General features: G+C 35.9%; 1 protein-coding gene across 1 annotated transcript in view; it reads right to left on the reverse strand.

Annotated features, from left to right (window-relative positions):
• EPYC (epiphycan) overlaps positions 1 to 6,343 on the reverse strand; it is a 36,785-nt gene extending 30,442 nt beyond the window's left edge. The window contains exon 1 of the mRNA XM_065935487.1: positions 6,179 to 6,343. Within this exon, the coding sequence (XP_065791559.1) occupies positions 6,179 to 6,343 (165 nt within the window). The remainder of the gene's footprint in view (positions 1 to 6,178) is intronic.
• Positions 6,344 to 21,533: the final 15,190 nt, after the last annotated feature.

The raw sequence follows: 21,533 nt of genomic DNA on the forward strand, positions 1-21,533 counted from the left end.
AAGGAAAACATCTACATTTCAGTTTAATGGCTTATAACCAGTTCCTACTCATATCATTACAGTAAAATGAAAGCTAGAGGTAAAAACTGCAGCAACTTTATATCAGCAGATTTATCCACAGGATAATTTAAAACATTGTGATGGAATTTGTTGTTGTTGTTTATTTACTAAGTCATGTCTGACTCATTTGTGACCCCATGAACTGTAACCTACCAGGCTTCTCTGTCCATGGGGCATCACAGGCAAAAATACTGGAGTGGGTTGCCCTTTCCTTCTCCAGGGGATCTTCCCAACCCAGGGATAGAACTTGCATCTCCTGCATTGGCAGGCAGATTCTTACTGCTGAGCCACCAGGAAAGCCCAGATGATGGAATTGCTGGGTCTAAAATCTTTTTATAACGTATGTCCAGTGGATCCCACATTTTCTAAATCTTCAGAAATCACGTAAGTCATCAGTCTGAAATATTAACTGCATATAATTTTTAAAACCATTGGAAGAAATACTTTCCAACCACTGAGGAGGTAATGAATATACTACTACCAGTAGAAATTAATAAAGCTCTATTGAGATTCTAACCCTGGGAACCAAGGGTGGTTTGGCTCACTGACTAAATAAATCACTGGATTCATAAATGCAAGCCTTGCAGCCTTACAGTAATTCAAATGTGGCTTTCAGAAAAGCAGTTTAAATCACTGCATATTATATTAGTTTTCTGTTGCTGCATTGAAAATTGCTATCTGGGTCAGGAAGATCCCCTGGAGGAGGAGATGGCAACCCACTCCAGTGTTCTTGCCTGGAGAATCCCCGTGGACAGAGGAGCCTGGCGGGCTATAGTCCATGGGGTTGCAAAGAGTCGGGCACAGCTGAAGCAACTTAGCACACATACACAGCAGTTTGAAACTATACTCATTTTTAAGTTCATAGTTTCTGTGGATCAGAAGTTCAAGAATGGCCTGACCTGGTTCTCTGCTTAAGGTCTCACAAGGCCGAAATAGAGGTGATGACCAGGGCTGTAACCTCATGTGGATCTTGAAGTTTCTTGTTTATTTAGAAGTGGGTTTCCTCTACCCCCGTATACTAGCTGGCTATCAACTTCTCCTCAGCATTTAGAGACTTCCTGCATTCCTGCTCCCTATACCCATCTAACTTTAAAGCCAGAAACAGATCATTTCCCTTGCATTGAATTTCTCTCATGACTCCAATTTTATCCCTAACCTCAAGACACTGATGTTAAAGGGCTCCTGAGTTTAGGTCAGGTTGACTAAGATAATCTCCCTTTTTAAATTTCAAGTATGCCATAGGACATAACCTATTACAGGAGTGCTATCCCAATATATTCATGATGTTAAGAATTGTAAAGAGCATGGATGCCTCCAGGAATGGGCCACTTAGGGCACATCTTAGAATTTTGCCTAGCACATATGTCAAAGGCCTTAAGTATTAATCATATCAAGTTTAGACCAAAGGGTCAACTATATTGGCATAAGTTGACAAGTCTTAGATTTTATAAGAAAGAAAATTGGCATTTAAAAGCAGTTATCCTGTCATTTTACAATTTTAGAATATCAAGTTGTCTTTTGTACAGATGAAACAAATTCTAGGCTAAATTATGCAGAACCACACTCTTGGCATCAAGTACAAAAAAAAAAAAAAAAAACAACAACTGAAGAATCTGATCCCCTTATTCTCAATGTGCATCATTTACTCTGAACTTTTTTATCAACGAGACCCTGTATGGGCGTGTTATCAGTGTTCACTCAAAAAGTATCCCATAAGATTAAGAACATGTGGAAACACTGCCTTTAATTTATAAAGATAAGATATATAAGTTTATTTGACCTTCCAGAATCTAAACTTCCAAGACTGCATCCAGGAAATTCATGCCATGTTAATCAGATTCTAGAATCCATTCACATGACTGCAACTGTTGGCTGTATTTCATATTTTCCCATAGGGAATTATATGGTAATTGTTTATAAGGAAATTTATAGTAATAATTTGTGAATATCTGAGCTAAAGTTCTTCTGAATTTTGTTCCTCTTGTCACCTTACTTTATCATATTGATTTGGTTGTTTTTTTATTTTTTCCTTAGGTGGTAGATGAGTAGATTGGTTGATTGATTTTTGCTACTGGACCTATTTCATAAATATCTTTTTTTTTTAAGCATAAATATCTTTTTAAAATTATATATCATTTATGTTTTCAAGTGTGTTATACTTTCATAACAGAAGCAGAAGATATAAAGAAGAGGTGGAAAGAATACACAGAAGAAGTATGCAAAAAAGATCTTCATGACCCAGATAACCACTATGGTATGATCACTCACCTAGAGCCAGACATCCTGGAATGTGAAGTCAAGTGGGCCTTAGGAAGTATATCTATGAACAAAGCTAGTGGAATTCCAGTTGAGCTATTTCAAATCCTGAAAGATGATGCTGTGAAAGTGCTGCACTCAATATGCCAGCAAATTTGGAAAACTCAGCAGTGACCACGGGACTGGAAAAGGTCAGTTTTCATTCCAATCCAAAAGAAAGGCAATGCCAAAGAATGCTCAAACTATCACACAATTGCACTCATCTCACATGCTAGCAAAGTAATGCTCAAAATTCTCCAAGCCAGGCTTCAACAGTACATGAACCATGAAGTTCCATGTGTTCAAGTTGGATTTAGAAAAGGCAGAGGAACCAGAGATCAAATTGTCAACATCTGCTGGATCATTGAAAAAGCAAGAGAGTTCCAGAAAAACATCTACTTCTCCTTTATTGACTACGCCAAAGCCTTTGACTGTGTGGTGTCTGAAAATTCTGAAAGAGATGGGAATACCAAACCACCTGACCTGCCTCTTGAGAAATCTGTATGCAGGTCAAAAAGCAACAGTTAGAACTGAACATGGAAGAACAGACTGGTTCCAAATAGGGAAAGGAGTACATCAAGGCTATATATTGTCACCCTGCTTATTTAACTAATATGCAGAGTACATCATGCGAAATGCCAGGCTGGAAGAAGCACAAGCTTGAATCAAGATTGCCAACCTTATGGCAGAAAGCAAAGAAGAACTAAAGAGCCTCTTGATGAAAGTGTAAGAGGAGAGTGAAAAAGTTGGCTGAAAACTCAACATTAAGAAAACTAAGATCATGGCATCCAGTCCCATTGCTTCATGGCAAATAGGTGGGGAAACAATAGAAGCAGTGACAGACTTTATTTTGGGGGGCTCTAAAATCACTGCAGATGGTGACTGCAGCCATGAAATTAAAAGATGCTTGCTCTTTGGAAGAAAAGGTATGACCAACCTAGACAGCATATTGAAAAGCAGAGACATTATGTTGCCAACAAAGATCTGTCTAATGAGAGCTATGGTTTTTCCAGTAGTTATGTATGGATGGGAGAGTTGGACTATAAAGAAAGCTGAGCACTTAAGAACTGATGCTTTTGAACTGTGGTGTTGGAGAAGACTCTTGAGAGTCTCTTGGACTGCAAGGAGATGGACTGCAACCAGTCCATCCTAAAAGAAATCAGTCCTGAATATTCATTGGACGGACTGATGCTGAAGCTGAAACTCCAATACTTTGGCTACCCAATGCGAAGAACTGACTCATTGGAAAAGACCCTGATGCTGGGAAAGATTGAAGGTGGGAGGAGAAGGGGACGACAAAGGATGAGATGATTGGATGGCACCACCAAGGCGGTGGACGTGAGTTTGAGTAAGCTCTGGGAGTTGATGATGGACAGGGAAGCCTGGCATGCTACAGTCCATGGGGTTGCAAAGAGTCAGATACGACTGAGCAACTGAACTGAACTGATAGCACATTTATATCTATATTTCTATCTATACCTATGTCTATCACCTACCTAAAGCCAGTTTTCTGATGATGACTTCGCTGTAAAGGATTATTTTATCAGTGATGATTTGTGTATTTTAAGCAACTACGCGGTGTTGTCCATGACTCTCTGGAACCCTCTGGTGTTTAGGTTTCTGAGCTTGGGTAGGCCATTATGAAAATTAGAAATGTTTGCCTGAAATAAGAGCTAGAGTATGTAAGGATATAATGTCACCCATTCAGTACCTTATGGAGAGGTTCTTATTCTAGAATAAGCAAACATGAGGAAAGGTTGTCTACTAAATCATCTCTATATGGATATATTGATTAGCTTAATTTTCTTGATGGCAGGAAGAACTTTAGACTTTCATGAGAATGTATAGGGCCTCTTGGGCAACAACAACAAAAAAATCTTTTGACAGCGAGGAATAATTTAAAAGCAGTCTTCAGATGAAGTTCACTTCCTTCACAGTTTGCCCAGGGTATTAAAAAATGTGAAAGTGTTACTCCTGCCACCTCATGGACTGTAGCCCACCAGGTTTCTCTGTCCATGGACTTCTCCAAGCAAGAATACTGAAGTGGGTGACCATTTCCTTCTCCAGGGGATCTTCTCAACCCAGAGATCGAACCCAGGTCTCCTGCATTGCAGGCAGATTTTTTTATCATTTGAACCACAAGGGATGCTTAGTCTCAAAAGGTGTTTTCTCTATTGTGCCTCTGTTCTTCTGAAGTGAATAAATAGTCCCTTGAAGCCAAATTCCTCAGCTCCACTTAAAATAGAGAATTCACTTATGGTACTCACCAATCCTATGAAATATTTTTTGGAAGAATGACAAATAAGTTTAAAATCTTTATTTTAGTAGATAACTGCAAATATACACTGTGGATTTTCAAAAAATTTATGCAAGATGTAAAAAGGAGCAGGGCAGATGAGTTAAGTGCTGAAAACTTTCTTGTAATGCTCTCCATTGATGCAATAGAGATATAGACATCACATTTATTGCAAGACAGATATTAACAACTATAAATTCTCTACAGAAAGCCCCCTTCATATAATAGAAAGCACACAGTGAAATGAATCAACAGTGAATATTAATAAAGATTTAAAAACAGTCATAACCAAATGTTCAGAAGAAAAATCTCCTGCTGTCAAGACTGAAATTTCACTTAAAAAAAAGATAGACAGAGGGCAAATGAGAGAAAGACAGTAAAAGAATAGGGTGGGGGAGAAGATATAAAAATATTGTACAGTGAAAATCTAACTGTATTTAATAAAGCAATAGAAAGATGAGAACATTTGCTATCTTAAAAAGGATGTATCTAAGTCTCATACAATTTAAATACATGGTTTTGTTTAAATATTTCATGTCCCTAGTTATCAAAAGTTATTCTAAGGAGATTTGCACTTGAATGACTGCCCCAAATATGTTCTGATTCTGTAGAGGTGATGTAATTTCCCTTTTGGCTTATTTGCACTTAATTAGTTTTTGTCAATGTTGTATGTTCGTTATACTCCAACATTTCAAGGTCTGCTTGTTTTCTGATTCAGAAAAAATTAGTCTGTATCCTTTAGTTATATAAAAAGCCTACCATTTAATTAGGAACATGTCATATTAGATTTAGGTAATGGTCTGTAACCTTGCCAATGCCTACATTACTGCTGAGAGTAATCAGTCATTTAGGGAAGCATATTTCCACTTGGAAAACAGTAAAGTTTCAACCCATTGTCCCTTTTTTGCATTCTTTTAGTTTTATTCTATTACATTTTAATCTCTCACATCTTTTTTCTTCACTTCAGACTTCCCAAACTTCTTTATCATTATAGGTGTACTATTTGAATTCACCTTTTTCTCACTGATTGCCTCTTTCTCTGTTCTAACTTGATAGAAACTCTTATTTTTCAACTTTATGAGGAGATATAAAGAAAATGAAGTATAAAAAAGAAAAGAGTCTTCCAGTGTTAACCTCCATCACATTGAACATGTTCTGGAGAAAATGTTAATACGAAATTATTAATTTGGAACATTTCAGGGTATGTTCTCAGTTGCTCAGTCCTGTCCAACTCTTTGTGACCCCATGAACTGCAGCCCACCAGGCTCCTCTGTCTGTGGGATTTTCCAGGCAAGAATACTGGAGTGGGTTGCCATTTCCTCCTCCAGGGGATGTTCCAGAACTGGGGACCAAACCCGTGTCTCCTGCATCTCCTGCATTGGCAGGCAGTTCTTTCCCACTGAGTCACCTGGGAAGCCAGAACCATCTCTACTTCTAAGTAAACAAAAATCTATTTGAAGGGAAAAAACCCCAATAATCCCTCATATAATGCTTTTAAAAGTCTCAGGAGTTGGAGGAATCGGTTACCTCAGCTCGCCCCACTGGAATGTTCTCGTAGCTGTACAGATGATCCAGGTCTTCTAAGGTGGCATCGTAGTTTTCTGAGTTGTAGTTAATGGATTCTAGAGTTGGGGCGGTCACAGCAGCGCCCAAGATGACAAGTCCCACAATGAGTCTTGCTAATGCTTTCATTTCTCAAACTCTCCTAATCATAAAACATTGAAACACATGAATATTTAATTGCTAATAACTTATGAATAGCTTGCACTAAATAGGAATGATAGATCACCATCAATACTGAGAAACTCAAGCTGGTAGTTTTCTTTCAATGGATAATTTATCACATAACATGTGTAACTGTGTGGATTCTGAGGACTACTGATGCCAGGTCTTCTAATTAAATCACAAACCTACCCACATTTTTGCAGTAGATATTGTAATTACAATAAATTGATTTTATTTTATAAAGAAATGTGGAAAAAAAGAGATACAGAAAGACTGTGATAAACTTAGGTGGCTTAGATGGTAAAGAATCCACCTGCAATGCGGGAGACTTAGGTTCAATCCCTGGATTGGGAAGATCTCCTGGAGAAGGGAACAGTTACCCACTCCAGTATCCTGGCCTGGAGAATGCATGGACTATACGGTCCATGGGATCACAAACAGTTGTACACGACTGAGCGACTTTCACTTTATTCACAAAAGCCTTCACATTATCTAAGTTTCCCCACTTACTAAGCATGAAGTTATTTCATCAGCTCTGGGATGCAGAGCTGATGATGATGATGATGATTACTATAACTCTCATACCATTTTAAGAGGAAACCAAGACAGAGTTGGCTAGTAATACAACTAAGACTGTTTCTTGTACATTTAAGCCCAAGTCTTTTTCCAGACAAAATAATGAAGGCTTTTTTTATTCCCTTTTACTTCTTGGTTGCCTCTGGGTGTCATTAATACATACATAATTTAATATGTACATACATAAAATTAATATTTCATGCAATATTTTTGAAATTTGTTCTTAACTAAATGGAGGAGATAAGAAAACATTTTTCCTTTAGTCCTTGGTGTTTTATTTCAATTCTTAATGGCTATTTAAAGTTTAGATTCAGAATCAATGGGAATACATGTTTAAAAGTCACCATTTAGCAAGATTTCCTTAGAGGAGCATTTGCACACACACAATCTTTTGCAATTCTTTAATTAATATAATCCTTATTTTCCATGATAACATCACGCTTTGGGGGAAATCAGTCAATATCTTATAATTTTAATTATTTTAATTCTGTGTATACTCCTTTGAATACATTGTAGTTTAGAAAAAAATCTCAGTATAATTTTAAATGTTTAAATTAAGCCTATCAAAAGTGTTACTTCATGATCATTTATTGAGGAACAAAGTATTTGGAAAGCTTTTTATCAAGCATGTCTAATTTTAAAGGTTTCATATTTCAGATACACTTCTTTGATTTATTTGTGAACAGTACATGTGGTGTTTGTACCTACGCAGACATATAAAAAGGAATTCATGGTAAATATTACCTTTAAACTTGAATGCACTAGCAGACCAACTGACCTTCAGTTACTTGAAAGAAAGTCTTTATGAAGCAGGTTTAGGCAGAAGCATATGAAATTCCTCTGAGAATAAGAAGTAGTACAAGGAGCTCCTTTTTATCCCCTCCTATGCTGTTTTCAAATAAATTTTATTCACACAGGATAAACTAAGCTTCTATTCTACTTGCCTTTGCAGAAGGTTTTGCACAGTCTCAGATTTGAAACTGTATTATGCAATCACCAACAAAGTCCTGCTTAATAAAACAGTGTGATTTGCAAATCTCTCAACAACCAATCTCCATATTCAGGTGGGAATCAGTAACAATGGACACCACTAATCTAAGAAGTATATATTTTCTTTGTACATTTCTGGCAAGTTTCATTGTTCAAAAAAATTATGCACTTGCTTATTTTTTCTCACTTCATACTCTATATTCAATTATAAAGATCTGCATATTAGAAGTTACTTGCATTTGATGTATCCCCTAAAGCTATCACCAATAAGGCAGTCTGTGAACCTTAGAAATATGAAGAACACATATCCATGTGTAGATAAAAAGCATATCTCTTCCTTCAAATACTTACACTAGTATTTAATGTAGTGGCTTGTTGAAACTTTGAACTTATTATCTACTTTATGCCATCTAATGATATTTTAATAGCATATACCTATATAAAGCTTTAAAATATATTGCTTAAAAAGGCATTCTAATTGCACAATTCTAATATGATCACCAGTACATTTTAAACACCTAATTTTTGTAATTTTCTTCTTTTGCATGATATTTCAATCAATAACAACCAATAGTGCCTGTTAATACTAGCAAAGAACGTGTTCTGTATCGCGCACCTGATTTAAGGAATATATTGGAAACAACTATAATTTTATTGGCATCTGTCATGGCTATTAAGATAAACTGTTTCACTGTATGCTATGAATTCCTAAGCTAATTCAGAATTTTGGATTTTCCAAGAATAATATAAATATAAAAGGAGCAAACTAAACTCAATCCATTGAAGTTCACCAAAATATTAAAGCAAGGTGAATTATTTTTTTCAAAGGTTGTTATAGTAGGAAAAAAAGTCTATAACCCAAGAAGAAGGCAAGTGTAAAAACTTACCTTTGGCTCCGACTTGTTGAAATGGCACGCAGGGACTGAGGATACCGTCCCAGTGGTATTTGCCCCTGACCAATGGTTGTGAATTCTGGTCTGTGGGAGGTGGAATTTATAACACTCAGTTTTCTGTTTGCAAAAGCTCACCTTGGGAAATGCTTCTTAGTCTTTAAAAAACCCAAATTATTTTATAATCACTCAAATTAAGCAGCAGAAGCCAAATCACATAGTACATAAAGCTCCTGAAATTATGTTAAAGGAATTCTGATTGCAAATGTGTCACCTTAAAAATTTTAAATAGAAAAAGTTTGTTTTAACATATCTCTTCTACAACACATTCACCAGTTAAGGGAAGACATTAATGTACACAGTGATACTATAAATGGATATTTCAGAAATGTTCTAAGAAGAAAGAATTTTACCAAACCTTGCATATCTTGAATTGCTTTTTTTTCAATTTTCATTGACATTAACTGAAATTTAGTAAAGGTTTCAAAAACCTTACCTATATAATGTTGGGTAAGGAAAAGAAACAAAAGAAAACAAATTATTTTGATTGCTTGGAATGCTTTGAGAGCAAACAACAACCTCTTGCATGATTATCTTTTAAAAAAAATTATGCCCAGAAATAAAGCATAAAGATGATCTGAGTGTTTTGAAAAGAAGGCTCCTTTTCTTCTCTTTTATCTATCTGAGCTCAAAAAATCAAATTACATTAAAAACTTTTTTGCCCCAGAATACAAGATTTATTTTAGGCTTTTGGTAGCTGATGTGTTTTGTGCAGCTGGGTTTTACTACAGGTATATAGAGAAAATATATTTGTATTAAATTTCTCTTCTTCACTTTCTCTCACACTGCAAAAGTTCTAGAGAAAACTAAAACGTGCCTCTGGTATTCTGGTATGTCTTCTGTAAATCTAGGCATCTGGCTCTCACCTGTACACCAGGAATCTTTCCTTCATGACCAGAGGTGAACAGCTTCCCTGGATTTTGAGAGCAGGTTCGGTCCTGGACAAACCGACGGAGGAGATTGTCTTCAGAACACTCATTCCCCTTTCTGGTTCATGCCGGTATTTCGTCCTTCAAACTGCTTTGCCCATCTCTTCAGGGCACTCTCAGTCATCATCCCCATCATCTGTACCTGGTTACAAATAATTTGTTCTCAGTGTGAATTATTTTTCTCAGGATCAGCTTTGTTGCTAATGGAAGCAGTGATAAAATGTAAAGTATGAAATCTACAAAGACCTCTGGAACAGTAGTGAGGCCATCTTGGAGGCAGTGATTTCCTCCTGACAGCCGTGCACGCCAGGTCACCCAGACGTGCTCACCACGTCATCTAGAGGCTACTTTCAGAGCATTTCCGGAAAGAGGCATTTCTGTCCTTTAAACCAGGCATCCCCAACCCCAGGGCCACACCTGTTAGAAACTCACACAGCAGGAGGTGAGCAGCAGGCAAGCCAGCAAAGCTTCACCTGCTCCCCATCACTAGCATCACTGCCTGAACTGTCCCCTACTCTTCCCACAGAAAAAGTGTCTTCCACAAAAACCACTCCTTGATGCCGAAAAGGTTGGGAACTGCTGTTTTAAGTTATTGATGTTTCAGTGATGTCTTTCATAGGCCCCAGAACACTGTCCACGAATGCAATTTTTTCATGATGATTTCATAGCCAAATTATTTGTGTTAGATATAGATTTAATACTATATTGACAATTACTAGTCTTAATATAGAATTGAAAGCAAAAATGATCATTTGTGAGTCTTCTTCCAAGTTCTCTTTCCTTATAAAAATGGAAATTGTCATACTGAGTGAAGTCAGACACAGAAAGACAAGTATCATATGATATCGCTTATATATGGAATCTTAAAAAAGGGTACATGTGAACTTATTTATAAAACAGAAGTAGAGTCATGGATGTAGAAAACAAGCTTATGGTTATTGGGGGTAATGGGGGGAGGGATAAATTGGGAGATTGGGATTGCCATATACACACTACTATAAATAAAATAGATAACTAATAGAATCTACTGTTAAGGCACGGGGAAATCTACACTCTGCGATAGCCTATATGGAAAAATAATCTAAAAAAGGGTGAATATATGTATATGTATAACTGAGCCATTTTTCTGTATACCTGAAACTAATACAACTTTGTAAATCAACTATACTCCAACATTTTTTTTTAAGGGACAATTCTTAAAGTACTTTCTCTTATTCTTATCTGGACCCTCTCCAATATTTCAAAACTGTTTTGAACTGTGGGAGCTCAACTTTGTAACAGCCTTCTGAGGATCTAATCTCCACTGAACAATGAGGGAGGATTAATTACCAGTTCCAGCCTTTCATATCTCTGGTAAATATCTTCTAGTTTCATGATAATTTTCTTAATAGGGCCTGAACTTGGTTATCAGATATGCTCAGGATATCAGTTATTATGACTACTTGTATTATCTAGTAACTGAGGCCTATGGCTTTATCCCTTTTAAGTCCCAAAACATTTTATCAATACAAATCCTTTTGGCTATAGCTCTCTACACAGTTAATTAAATACTGTTCTTCTTGCTGAGACAGAATTAATTTTTCAAACAGAATGGTCTTGTGCTAATGATTCCCTTCTCTGTTCTGTAGCAGTGGTGAGCAGTCACTCTGAGGGCTGCCCACTACTCTCTGCCCTTGTTATCAGCTCCCAAAGACCACATCAGGAAGACTCAGCAGGAGGGTATAGATGTCCCACTCCACTGATTATAAGGAATAAAACCATTGCTTGCATGATTAGCTCTGAAGAATCCCCTTCTTGCCTCAAATACCTAGTCATCATCAGACACTCACAGCTCTTGTAAGTCTTCTAGCATCACCACACTCATCTCCGATCCAAAAATTCTCCTTTGTCCTCAGTTTCTTTTGAAAAATTCCCCTGTGTTTTTCTTAATCTTAAAAATCTGGCTGTCTCCTGAGAACCATTTTCCACTGTAGTCCATAAAGTAAAAGCTGTGCTTCTTCTTTACTCACAGGACTCAAAGATGGAGAGATGCGCCCTGCTCTATATTTTCTTTTGCAAATGATTTCTTCTCTTTACTCTTTTTTTTCTTCTTCTCTTTACTCTTAAAAAAACAACTTCATCCATTCTGAAAGTCATGACATTTGGTTTAATTATCTGCAACCTCTTCCTGTCATCAACTACTGGACCTCGTGGCCAAGCCTGTCCTTGTCTATGACTGACTCCTGGCTCCCTCATACTCTCTACTGAAACTCTGTCATCATATCCAACGACGTGCTTCTATGGGCATAATCCATGAACCACGGAGGCCTTGGAGCTGCCTTATCTTCTCACGGGAAGTTACCCACTACTACTGTCATAACCCCAGTTTGTCACCACCAGGCATTACATAATCCTATTACCGGGGTATTGTTATTTTTCCCTTTGCCTCAGAACTTCATTCCACAGACTCAGTCTCTTTTTCACTATTTATTCAATTACCTATCTTCAAATTCCTCCTTAGCTTTTAGATACGATGGGCCATTATCATAATCACTCCCTTTCAAGCACTTTCTGCTCTCTTTCTTCTTTTTCTTTCATCATACTCATTTATGAAAACTTAAATTTTGGTTAAACACAACTCCCAACCCTCTTCTCTCTTGCATCTGAGCAGCTGTGTATTACTAATGAAAATCACCTACAGCAATTGGTGTCACTTTAAATTCTTAAAAATAAGCTTCATCACTAGCCAGCAGATCTACCTTTTTTCTGATGTTGATTCCCTTCCCAGTACTCTAAGATGACGACATTATATTTCCTTTGTCCTGAAACACATCCTATATTCTGTTTCTCCTCACGAACATCAGCAGAGTGATGGTGAAAGTCATCAGAGAAATGTTCAATTAACTAATTAGAAAACCCACCTGCACTTATGGGTATCGTTGTTTTGCCTCCTGTGACAGTGGAAGAAGTAAATTCCCCAAAGAAGATCTAATTCCCTGTTTCTCTTCTCAAGGTCTATGCTTCTTTAATTATTGCCTCTTGCTCCACTAGCTCCCCTCTCTATTATTGTTTGTAGAAACACACACAGCCTGTGCATAGTCAAGCAGATATTCTATACTGAGTGACGGTACAAAATACCATGGGACCGGCAGTAACTATCAGAGCATATGCCACTTCTAAAGTAAAATTCAAAGTCAAATTATTTTAAAACACTCCACGGTCCAAAAATATATATCTACAGACTTGAGTCATCCTACAAACTCTACAATTATGACTTCAGATGGTATGTCTCATCATTAAAAGTAATGGCTCTTAGATTCCACATTTTCATTCTACTGCTATTCCATTCCTTTGTCCCCTTTACAGAAAAAAAGCTCTCAAACTAATGGCATGCATTTACTGTTTACTCTTGCTCTTTTCTCATCCACTCTTCATTCTACAGTTTGGGGTTCTGTATGGATAATTCTCTGGCTTTGTGCTAATTGCTGTCCTAGAAGCCCACCTTAGTTTCCTTATCTCATTGGCCATGCCTCCTCAATTCCTTTCTCAGCTTTCTCTTTCTCTAACCGGCCTATAAATGTTGGAGTACCTGAGCTTTTAGTTTTTGGGTGACCTCATCTGTTTCCACTCTAAAATTAAGAGCAAAATCAAAATTATAAGAATAACTACCATTTTGAATGCTCACTATGGGCCTGGCATTGTTTATTATCCTCACTTACTGGAGAAGTAACTAAGGTCCAGGAAGATTAAATGACTTCAGCTAGTAAGAGGCAGAGCCGGAATCAAAGCTGAAGCCATCTGGCAGCAAAGCCCAAGTTTTGAACCACAACTTTGAACCACTGCCTATGTTTAAATCTCCCACTGCTGCCTCTCCAATCTGCATAGCTGTCTGGGCTGCCAATTCTTTTCTTTTATGCCATTGACTACTTAGAACTTGACTTCTTCACTTGGGTGTTTAATCATAATATACCCAAAATAATGGCCTTAGGACCCACCCTAAACTCTGTTCCTTTACTCTACACTTTATTAAATGATAATCACATCTCTCTAGTTGGCTCCACTCAAAGCTTTACAATTATTGTAGATTCCAATTCTTTACTGTGTCCCATCCAATCCATCAAAGAGATCAGTTCTATTTAAAATGTATTTCATTCCACTATCTTCTCTCACCTGAACTACCAGAAAAAACATCCTACTGTGTCTCCTTGCTTCCTGTTTTGTGCTTCTATCATTTATTCTCCAAACACCAGCAAGAGTCATTTAAAATATAAATACATAAAACTCCACATCCTTTTCACTGGAAGTGTTCAGTTGCTTTATATTTCCCTTTGAACAAAATCTAAACTCCTGACCCATGTCCCAGAAAGGTCCCCATCAGCTGGAGCCTACCTACTTCTCCATGCCGAGATCAAGCACCGCTCCCTCAGTCTCTCTCCTGCAGCCGTATGCATGACCTCTCTGTTCTCAAGTCACCCCCAATCATTGTTTCCTCCAAGGGTTGATCTTCATGGCACCCGTTACAACCTGCTATTATATTTTTTCTTTTCTTATATACATCGCTCTTAACTGAATACTAGCTTCACGATGCATGAACTTTACTAGTCTTATTCACAGTTGTATCCTTAATGTCGAAAATAGTTCTTGGCCCAGAATTTGTGCCCAGTGTTTCTTATGTGAACCAGTCAATTAATGATTGTATGAATCAAATGCATAGTAATTCAAAGTAATCTATAATCACTTAATAAAATTATAATGATTTGCTTGGGCTAGTTGGATTACTTCCACTTATAGTAACTGGTTCTTGGTTAACATACCAAATTCATTCTCTTCTGGGTTTTTTTTTTTGTTTTTTTTCAACTACATTTTCTGTTCTAGCAACTGCTAATCTGTCCAGTGACACTTTCCAAGCTGTTGCCCATTGGCCTCAGGGGACAAGGTTTTACATTTGTTTATTATGACTTTCTTGTGTCACATACAAAGATATATAGTACAGGCTTTTGATGAGAATCTAAGAGAGCGTCCATACCACTTAGGATTCCTGGATAGAAGTATAAAAATCAGACTGACTTAGGAAACAGGTAGTTCATTAATCCAATCAACTGAAAAGTTACTTGTAACTTGACCCAACTTACAAGTTTCTCTTTTTCCAGAGAGCTTTCTTTTTGTTGATATCATAATTAGTGATCTTCCACATAGAGGTGGTAGCTACATCTGCTCCATATCCTATATCATTTTATGTTAAAATCAAAGAAGATGAGAATTCTTTGTGTTCATAACCCAAGAAAATATTTTCTTCTGTACTGTTGATTCTGATCAAATCATAGGCTCACCACTCAAAAAACAAACAAGCAAAAAGATAACAATGGGCTTGGGAGAATATAGTGTCTATTTGGTTGAATCCTTACCTCATTTGAGGCTCTGCTTAATGTTACCTCCTCGGTTACTCCTTCCCTGAGAACTCCATCTAAAAGTGAATGAACTTCTTCATAACACTCATAACTATATGACATAAATGTATAAATTATTAGTTTATTTATTTTCTCCACCAGAATGTTATCTCTACAAAACATCGCTTATCAATTTTGTTTATTGCTGTACTTCTGCCTGTTACACATATTAGGCATTCAGTAAATATTTGTTGACTTAGACCTTTGGCCAAATGCTTTCTCCTTGAGCTTGTAACAGACTTAAAAGGGAGTGAATGGTAGTTCTCATCAAAAACTACTGATAGAAGAGTGAATTTGTCATGCATCACAAAGTCTTTGAACTTTTGTGCATGGACTTTCTAAAAACTATTTTGGCTGTTTCTTTTGCTCAGTTTCTGATTCTTATCTGTCTTCTAATGAATTGGATGTAAAATATATATAAATAATTGAAAACCAAAATGTTATGGTAGTATCATTAAATCTCTGCTTCATGAATAGCATATGTATATATTCTATTTTCCATGTCATGTTGGCATTACTTAGTAATGCCAAATCAGTCAAATTTAAAATAGCAATTTTAGATACTGTTAATGATTATTTTATCATAATTTAGACTCTGAATTATTACATTTTACTTGTCTTTTTTATGTTGCATTTTTTAAAAAGCTTATTATTTTGGTAGAAATTATACATACTCATCATTATGAAAATTCAAGGACTATAAATTTTGAGAAAAAGACCCAATAATCATCCACATGCTTACCACACAAAATGTTATTATCTCTGCATATTTAGCGATAAAAAAGGATGAAAAAGATAAGTATAGATAATATTATAAGATATAATAATATGATATATTATTTATATAAGGAATTGGTAAAAGTTTAGTAGACATTTTATCCCTAAAATTCAAAATTATTCATTTAAATATTAAAAATTATGAAATTATTGAGTTAAATTTTTAAAAAAATATTTCTAATTTTTATGTACTCATTTATACTTGCACTTCTTTTCACTTTCCAATTTTGTTATATTTTACTTATCAGAGATTGGCAATTTTTCTTATTGTCTGAATACATGTTTGCTTACTTTAGCCAACATAGTCTAATGTCTCCTGCACTGTTATTTGCAGATTATAGCACATTTAATCTTCAATTCTTCAAAATGACCTCATGAAATAGTTTGTAATTATTAATTTGCCCAAGGTTATAGACCTAAAATTTGTCAGAATTGAAACTATAATATAAGAATATGGGTCCAGACCATTTATTTGTCACATTATACAATTATATGTCTTGTGTTTGATTTTAGATATATGCACAATCGTATTTAATATGAATGACTCATTCTTTTTTGTTCACATCTGCTTCAGTTTTGAATGTACAATTTTGATAGAACTCTTTTTAAAGTATATTCACTTCTTTCTCATGTGCTATGTTCCCTGAGTACTTGCTTTTTTTTTTTTTTTTAATATCTGTGAACATTTTACTTTAAGGACAAATTAGTAGAATATTCTTAGGTCACATTTTTCTTAGACTATTGAGACATTGCTTCATTGTCTTCTGGCACTAAAAGTTGCAGTGGAAAGTCTGAAGCCAACCTAGTTATTTTCCACTGTTTAGGTTACTTACTTTTCCTCTTTGGACACTCAATATGTTTTCTAGACTTTGAATCTTGGTAACATCACAAAAGATGACTTGACCTTTACAGTTTTGTCAATCTTTACAAAAGAAGAAGGTTCATTTTTTACTTGCAGGTTAATTAGTATTCTTAATTTCGGGACAAATCTCTTCTAATGTACTTTTGAATTTTTGTTTCTGTTTAATTCCTTGTAATCATTTTCTGGAATAATAATTATGTTATACTGAGATTAATTTTGCTTTGTTCCATCACCATCAGTTTTTGCTCTAATCAGTTTTTTATTATCTCAATATTTTCTGTATATTTTCTTAACTCTGCCACTCTTCTACAGATTTTAGTAAATATTTAAAAGTATGCCCAAAGAAAGCTTAACAGTGTCCTCCATGGGGAGCTTCTCTACCCTGTCTTACTTGAGCAAAGAACAATCGGACAACTCCAGACCCTGCTAGATTTGTCTGTCATAAACAATGAGAAGATAGGGGCTAAGGAATGTTTTGAAAACCACATTTCAGGGACTAAGGTCTATTAAAAATCTGAGATTTATTATAAGAATATAGAATTCTTACCCTTCCCAACATCTTACATCTACCTCAGCAGGGCTTAATATTAAAACAGATCATAAGGAGTCACAGATTGTAAATGAGAATCACAGATTCTATTTAAGAAGGAGTCCCTAGGGAAACCCAAAAGCAACAGAAAGAAAAAAGTCTGACAAGGAAATTAGAGAAAATCTAAGCTTCTGGCAATTACAGTTATGGCAAACACTATACACAACCACCTCCTACCCAGATTAACATAAAATGTCACACTAAAAGCTTAATTACCTCAATGACTATTACTCAATACAAGTCCAGCTTTCAGCAAAAAATTACAAGGTATTCTAAAAGATAAAAAGGAACAATCTGAAGAGACAAAATAAAACAAGTTTTAAGACAAAGAGACAAAACAACACAACTCAGATATGACATGAATTTTGATATTATCAGAGAACTTAAAACTGTTATGTTTAGTATTTTAAAGACTCCATTGGAAAACATACACAACTTTCAAGAGCAGATGGGTAATATAAATGGAGGTTCAGAAACTCCCAAGAAAGAGTCTAAAACAATCTTTTTTTTTCCCACCACATTGCATGACTTAGGGATCAAACTCAGGGCCTCAGGAGTTAAAGCACTGAACTACCAGGGAATTCCCAAAAGGAAAGTATAGAGGTCATGGATACTATAATAGACACTAAGAATTCTTTTGATGGTCTCATAAGTAGACTAAACATGGCAAAGGAAAGAATCAGCGACTCTCAAGATATGCCAATAGAAACTGCCAAAAGTGAAATGCAAAGAGTAAAAAAAAAAAATCAAAAAAACAGAATAACCAAGGCCTGTGGGAGAGTTTTAAAAGGTGTAAAATATGTATACTAAAAAACACGAGAAGGACAAAAATGACAGGAAGGAGCAGCAGAAATATTTGAAATACTAATAATAGAATTTTCTAAAATTATTTACAGACACCAAACCACAGATTCAGAAAACTTTAGAGAACAATCAGAATATAAATACCAAAAAAAATCTATACCTAAGCATATTATAGTTAAATACCAGAAAACAATCAGAATATAAATACCAAAAAAAATCTATACCTAAGCATATTATAGTTAAATACCAGAAAACCAAAGACAAAGAGGAAATCTAGAAAAATTATTAAACAGTAGAGGAAACCATCTTTAGAGGAGTAAGAATAAGAATTACATTGGATGCAAGCAAGAAGAGAATGGAATGAAATATTCAAAGTGTTGAGGCACAAAAAAAATAAATAAACCCCTAAATTCTTGAGTTATGTATTTGTTTAACCATCTTTCAGGTTTCCCAGGTGATGCTAGTGTTAACCTGCCTGCCAGTGCAGGAGACATAAGAGACATGAGTTTGATCCCTGAGTTGGGAAGACTCCCTGGAGGAGGGCATAGCAACCCACTCCAGTATTCTTGCTTGGAGAATCCCACAGACAGAGGAGCCTGGTGGGCTACAGTCCACAGTGTCACAACAAGTCAGACATGACTGAAGCAACTTAGCACACACACATGCAACCTATCTTTCACAAGTGAAAGAGAAATACTCTTAGACAAACACATACTGAGGAAATCTGTTGCCAGTAGATCTGCCTTGCAAGAAATATTAAAAGAAGTCTAAAGAGAAGAATGATATAGGTCAGCAACTTGGACCTAAATAAAGAATTGAAGAGCATAAGGGAAGGGATAAATAAAGATGAAATAAAATACTTTATCTTATTCTTAACTTAATAGATAATAGTTTGTTTAAATAATCATAGCAATAATATTTTAGATGATTAATACATATGGACAAATAAAATAAATGGCAACAATATTGTAAAGGATGGAAGGAAGGAGTTGGGAATGCCCTGTTTATAGCAGTTTTATCTATAATCACCCAAAACTGGGAGGAATCGAGATATCCTTCAAAGGTGAATGAATATACAGTGCTATATCCATACAGTGGAGCATTATTAAAATAATTATTTAAATGAGCTATCAAATGATAAAATAACTTGTAAAAATTTGAATACATGTTGTTAAATGAAAGAAGACAATCTTAAAAGTCTACATCAGTGGTCCCCAACTATTTTTGGCATCAGGGACTGGTTTCATGGAAGATGATTTTTTCATGGACCAGCTGAGGGGATGGTTTTGAGATGATTCAAGTGCATTACTTTTATTGTGCATGTTATTTCTGTTTTTACATCAGCTCTACCTCAGATTGTCAGGCATTTGATCCCAGAGATTGGGGACTCTTGGTCTACGTATTGTATGATTCCAACCATATGACAGTCTGCAAAAGGGAAAACGGCGGAGACAGTAAAAAGATCTGTGGTTGCCAGGGGTATAGAGGGAGTGAGTAGGGGTTAAGAGGTGAGGCTGGGGGAATTATTAGGGCAAGTAAACTCATCTGTATGATATTGTGATGGTAAATATATGACATTATGTGTTTGTGTTAAGTCACTCAATCATGTCTGACTTTTTGCGACCCCGTGGACTGTAGTCCACCAGACTCCTCTGTCCACAGAATTTTCCAGGCAGGAATACTGGAGTTGCCATTCCCTTCTCCAGGCGACCTTCCTGACCCAGGGATTAAACCTGGGTCTCCTGCATTGCAGGCAGATTCTTTACTATCTGAGCCAACAGGAAAGCCCTACATGACATTATGCATTAACCAAAATCTATAGTACCATGCATCACTAGTGGTAGACTTTAATATAAATGATGGGCTATAGTTAATAGTAATGTATTAATATTGCTTCATTTATCATAACAAATGTACCATGCTAATACAAGATATTAATAAAATAGGAAATGTGCACGGGGGATGGGAGGGTGTTACACGAAAATCTCTGCACCATCTGTTCAATGTTTTTGTAAATCCAAAACTGTTCTAAAAAATTATATATCCAATCTCTTCATTTCACACCAATAAAAAGATTAATATATTATTTTACTCCCTAATTTGCCTTATTTTCTATGTGCCTGTTACTTATCAGGCACTGTTTTGGGGGTATATGACTTTACAGAAATCGCCTGATGTAGAAAGAACTTAGACTAAATATTCAGTATTATACTGGATTAAAGATCAACTTGGAGAAGGAAATGGCAACCCACTCCAGCATTCTTGCCTGGAGAATTCCATGGACGGACAGAGGAGCCTGGTGGGTCCATGGGGTCGCAGAGTCAGACACAACTGAGCGACTATCACTCACTCAAAGATCAACTGCATTTTAAAATGAGGTTAATATGATTATGGGTACTACCTCTTCCATAGTTACTACTTTAATTACAGATAGGTTCCTACATTAATCTTGAGGGAAAACCCACACACTGTGTACATTATATACCAATTCCAGAAATTTTGTCTCCTTTAGCAAATATTTGCTGAAGGAAAACATTTGAAATCAAAAGAGGCTTTTATCAGAACAGGAAACTGTATCACACAGTCCATTTATGATGTTCTTCCTAGAGATTATTTTCTGACGTCTAACTTTTAAGGTCTACACAGGCATATAAACGCCAACAGTCTTAACACTTTACTCCTAAGTTTTCTAACTCTGATGTTTTTGGCTCTGTTACAATTAATATCTAGTCTTTCTTGGCTGAAGTTACTTTATGTTGTCTAACTTGGTTAAATCACTTGTTCTGGATTGAATAAGTTAATTCATGTACTTGTTTACAAGATGATATGTTTTTCTTCTTGGCCTTCACAGTTGGTGTAAGTGAATAGGCTTTTGCTCCAAGGTTGATTCTAATTCCAAAATATCATCCAACTTTCACTCTTTCTGTGTTTCAGACATTAATTTGACTCTGGTGTTTGCCACTTCAGATAGCACTCAATGAGCTTTTGTTAGTCGCTACTAAGATTTCCACCCCCTCCCCCCACCTTGTTCCGTAGGTTCCCCAGTTATAATCATTTTTAGGCTTTATATTTTATTATTTAGTTGCCAAAGTCATTAAACAAAATAAAGTTAGATAATAAAAAAAGGAAAATATACCAAAGAAAGAGCTAGAATGGGTTTTCAGAAGGTTTATCAATAATTGATAAAAAATTTTAAAAGCAACTGTATAGTATATTAGGGCTTCCCTGATAGCTCAGTTGGTAAAGAATCCACC

The sequence above is a fragment of the Muntiacus reevesi genome, chromosome 4 (assembly GCF_963930625.1).
Source record: "Muntiacus reevesi chromosome 4, mMunRee1.1, whole genome shotgun sequence".
Classification (NCBI taxonomy): Eukaryota; Metazoa; Chordata; class Mammalia; order Artiodactyla; family Cervidae; genus Muntiacus; species Muntiacus reevesi.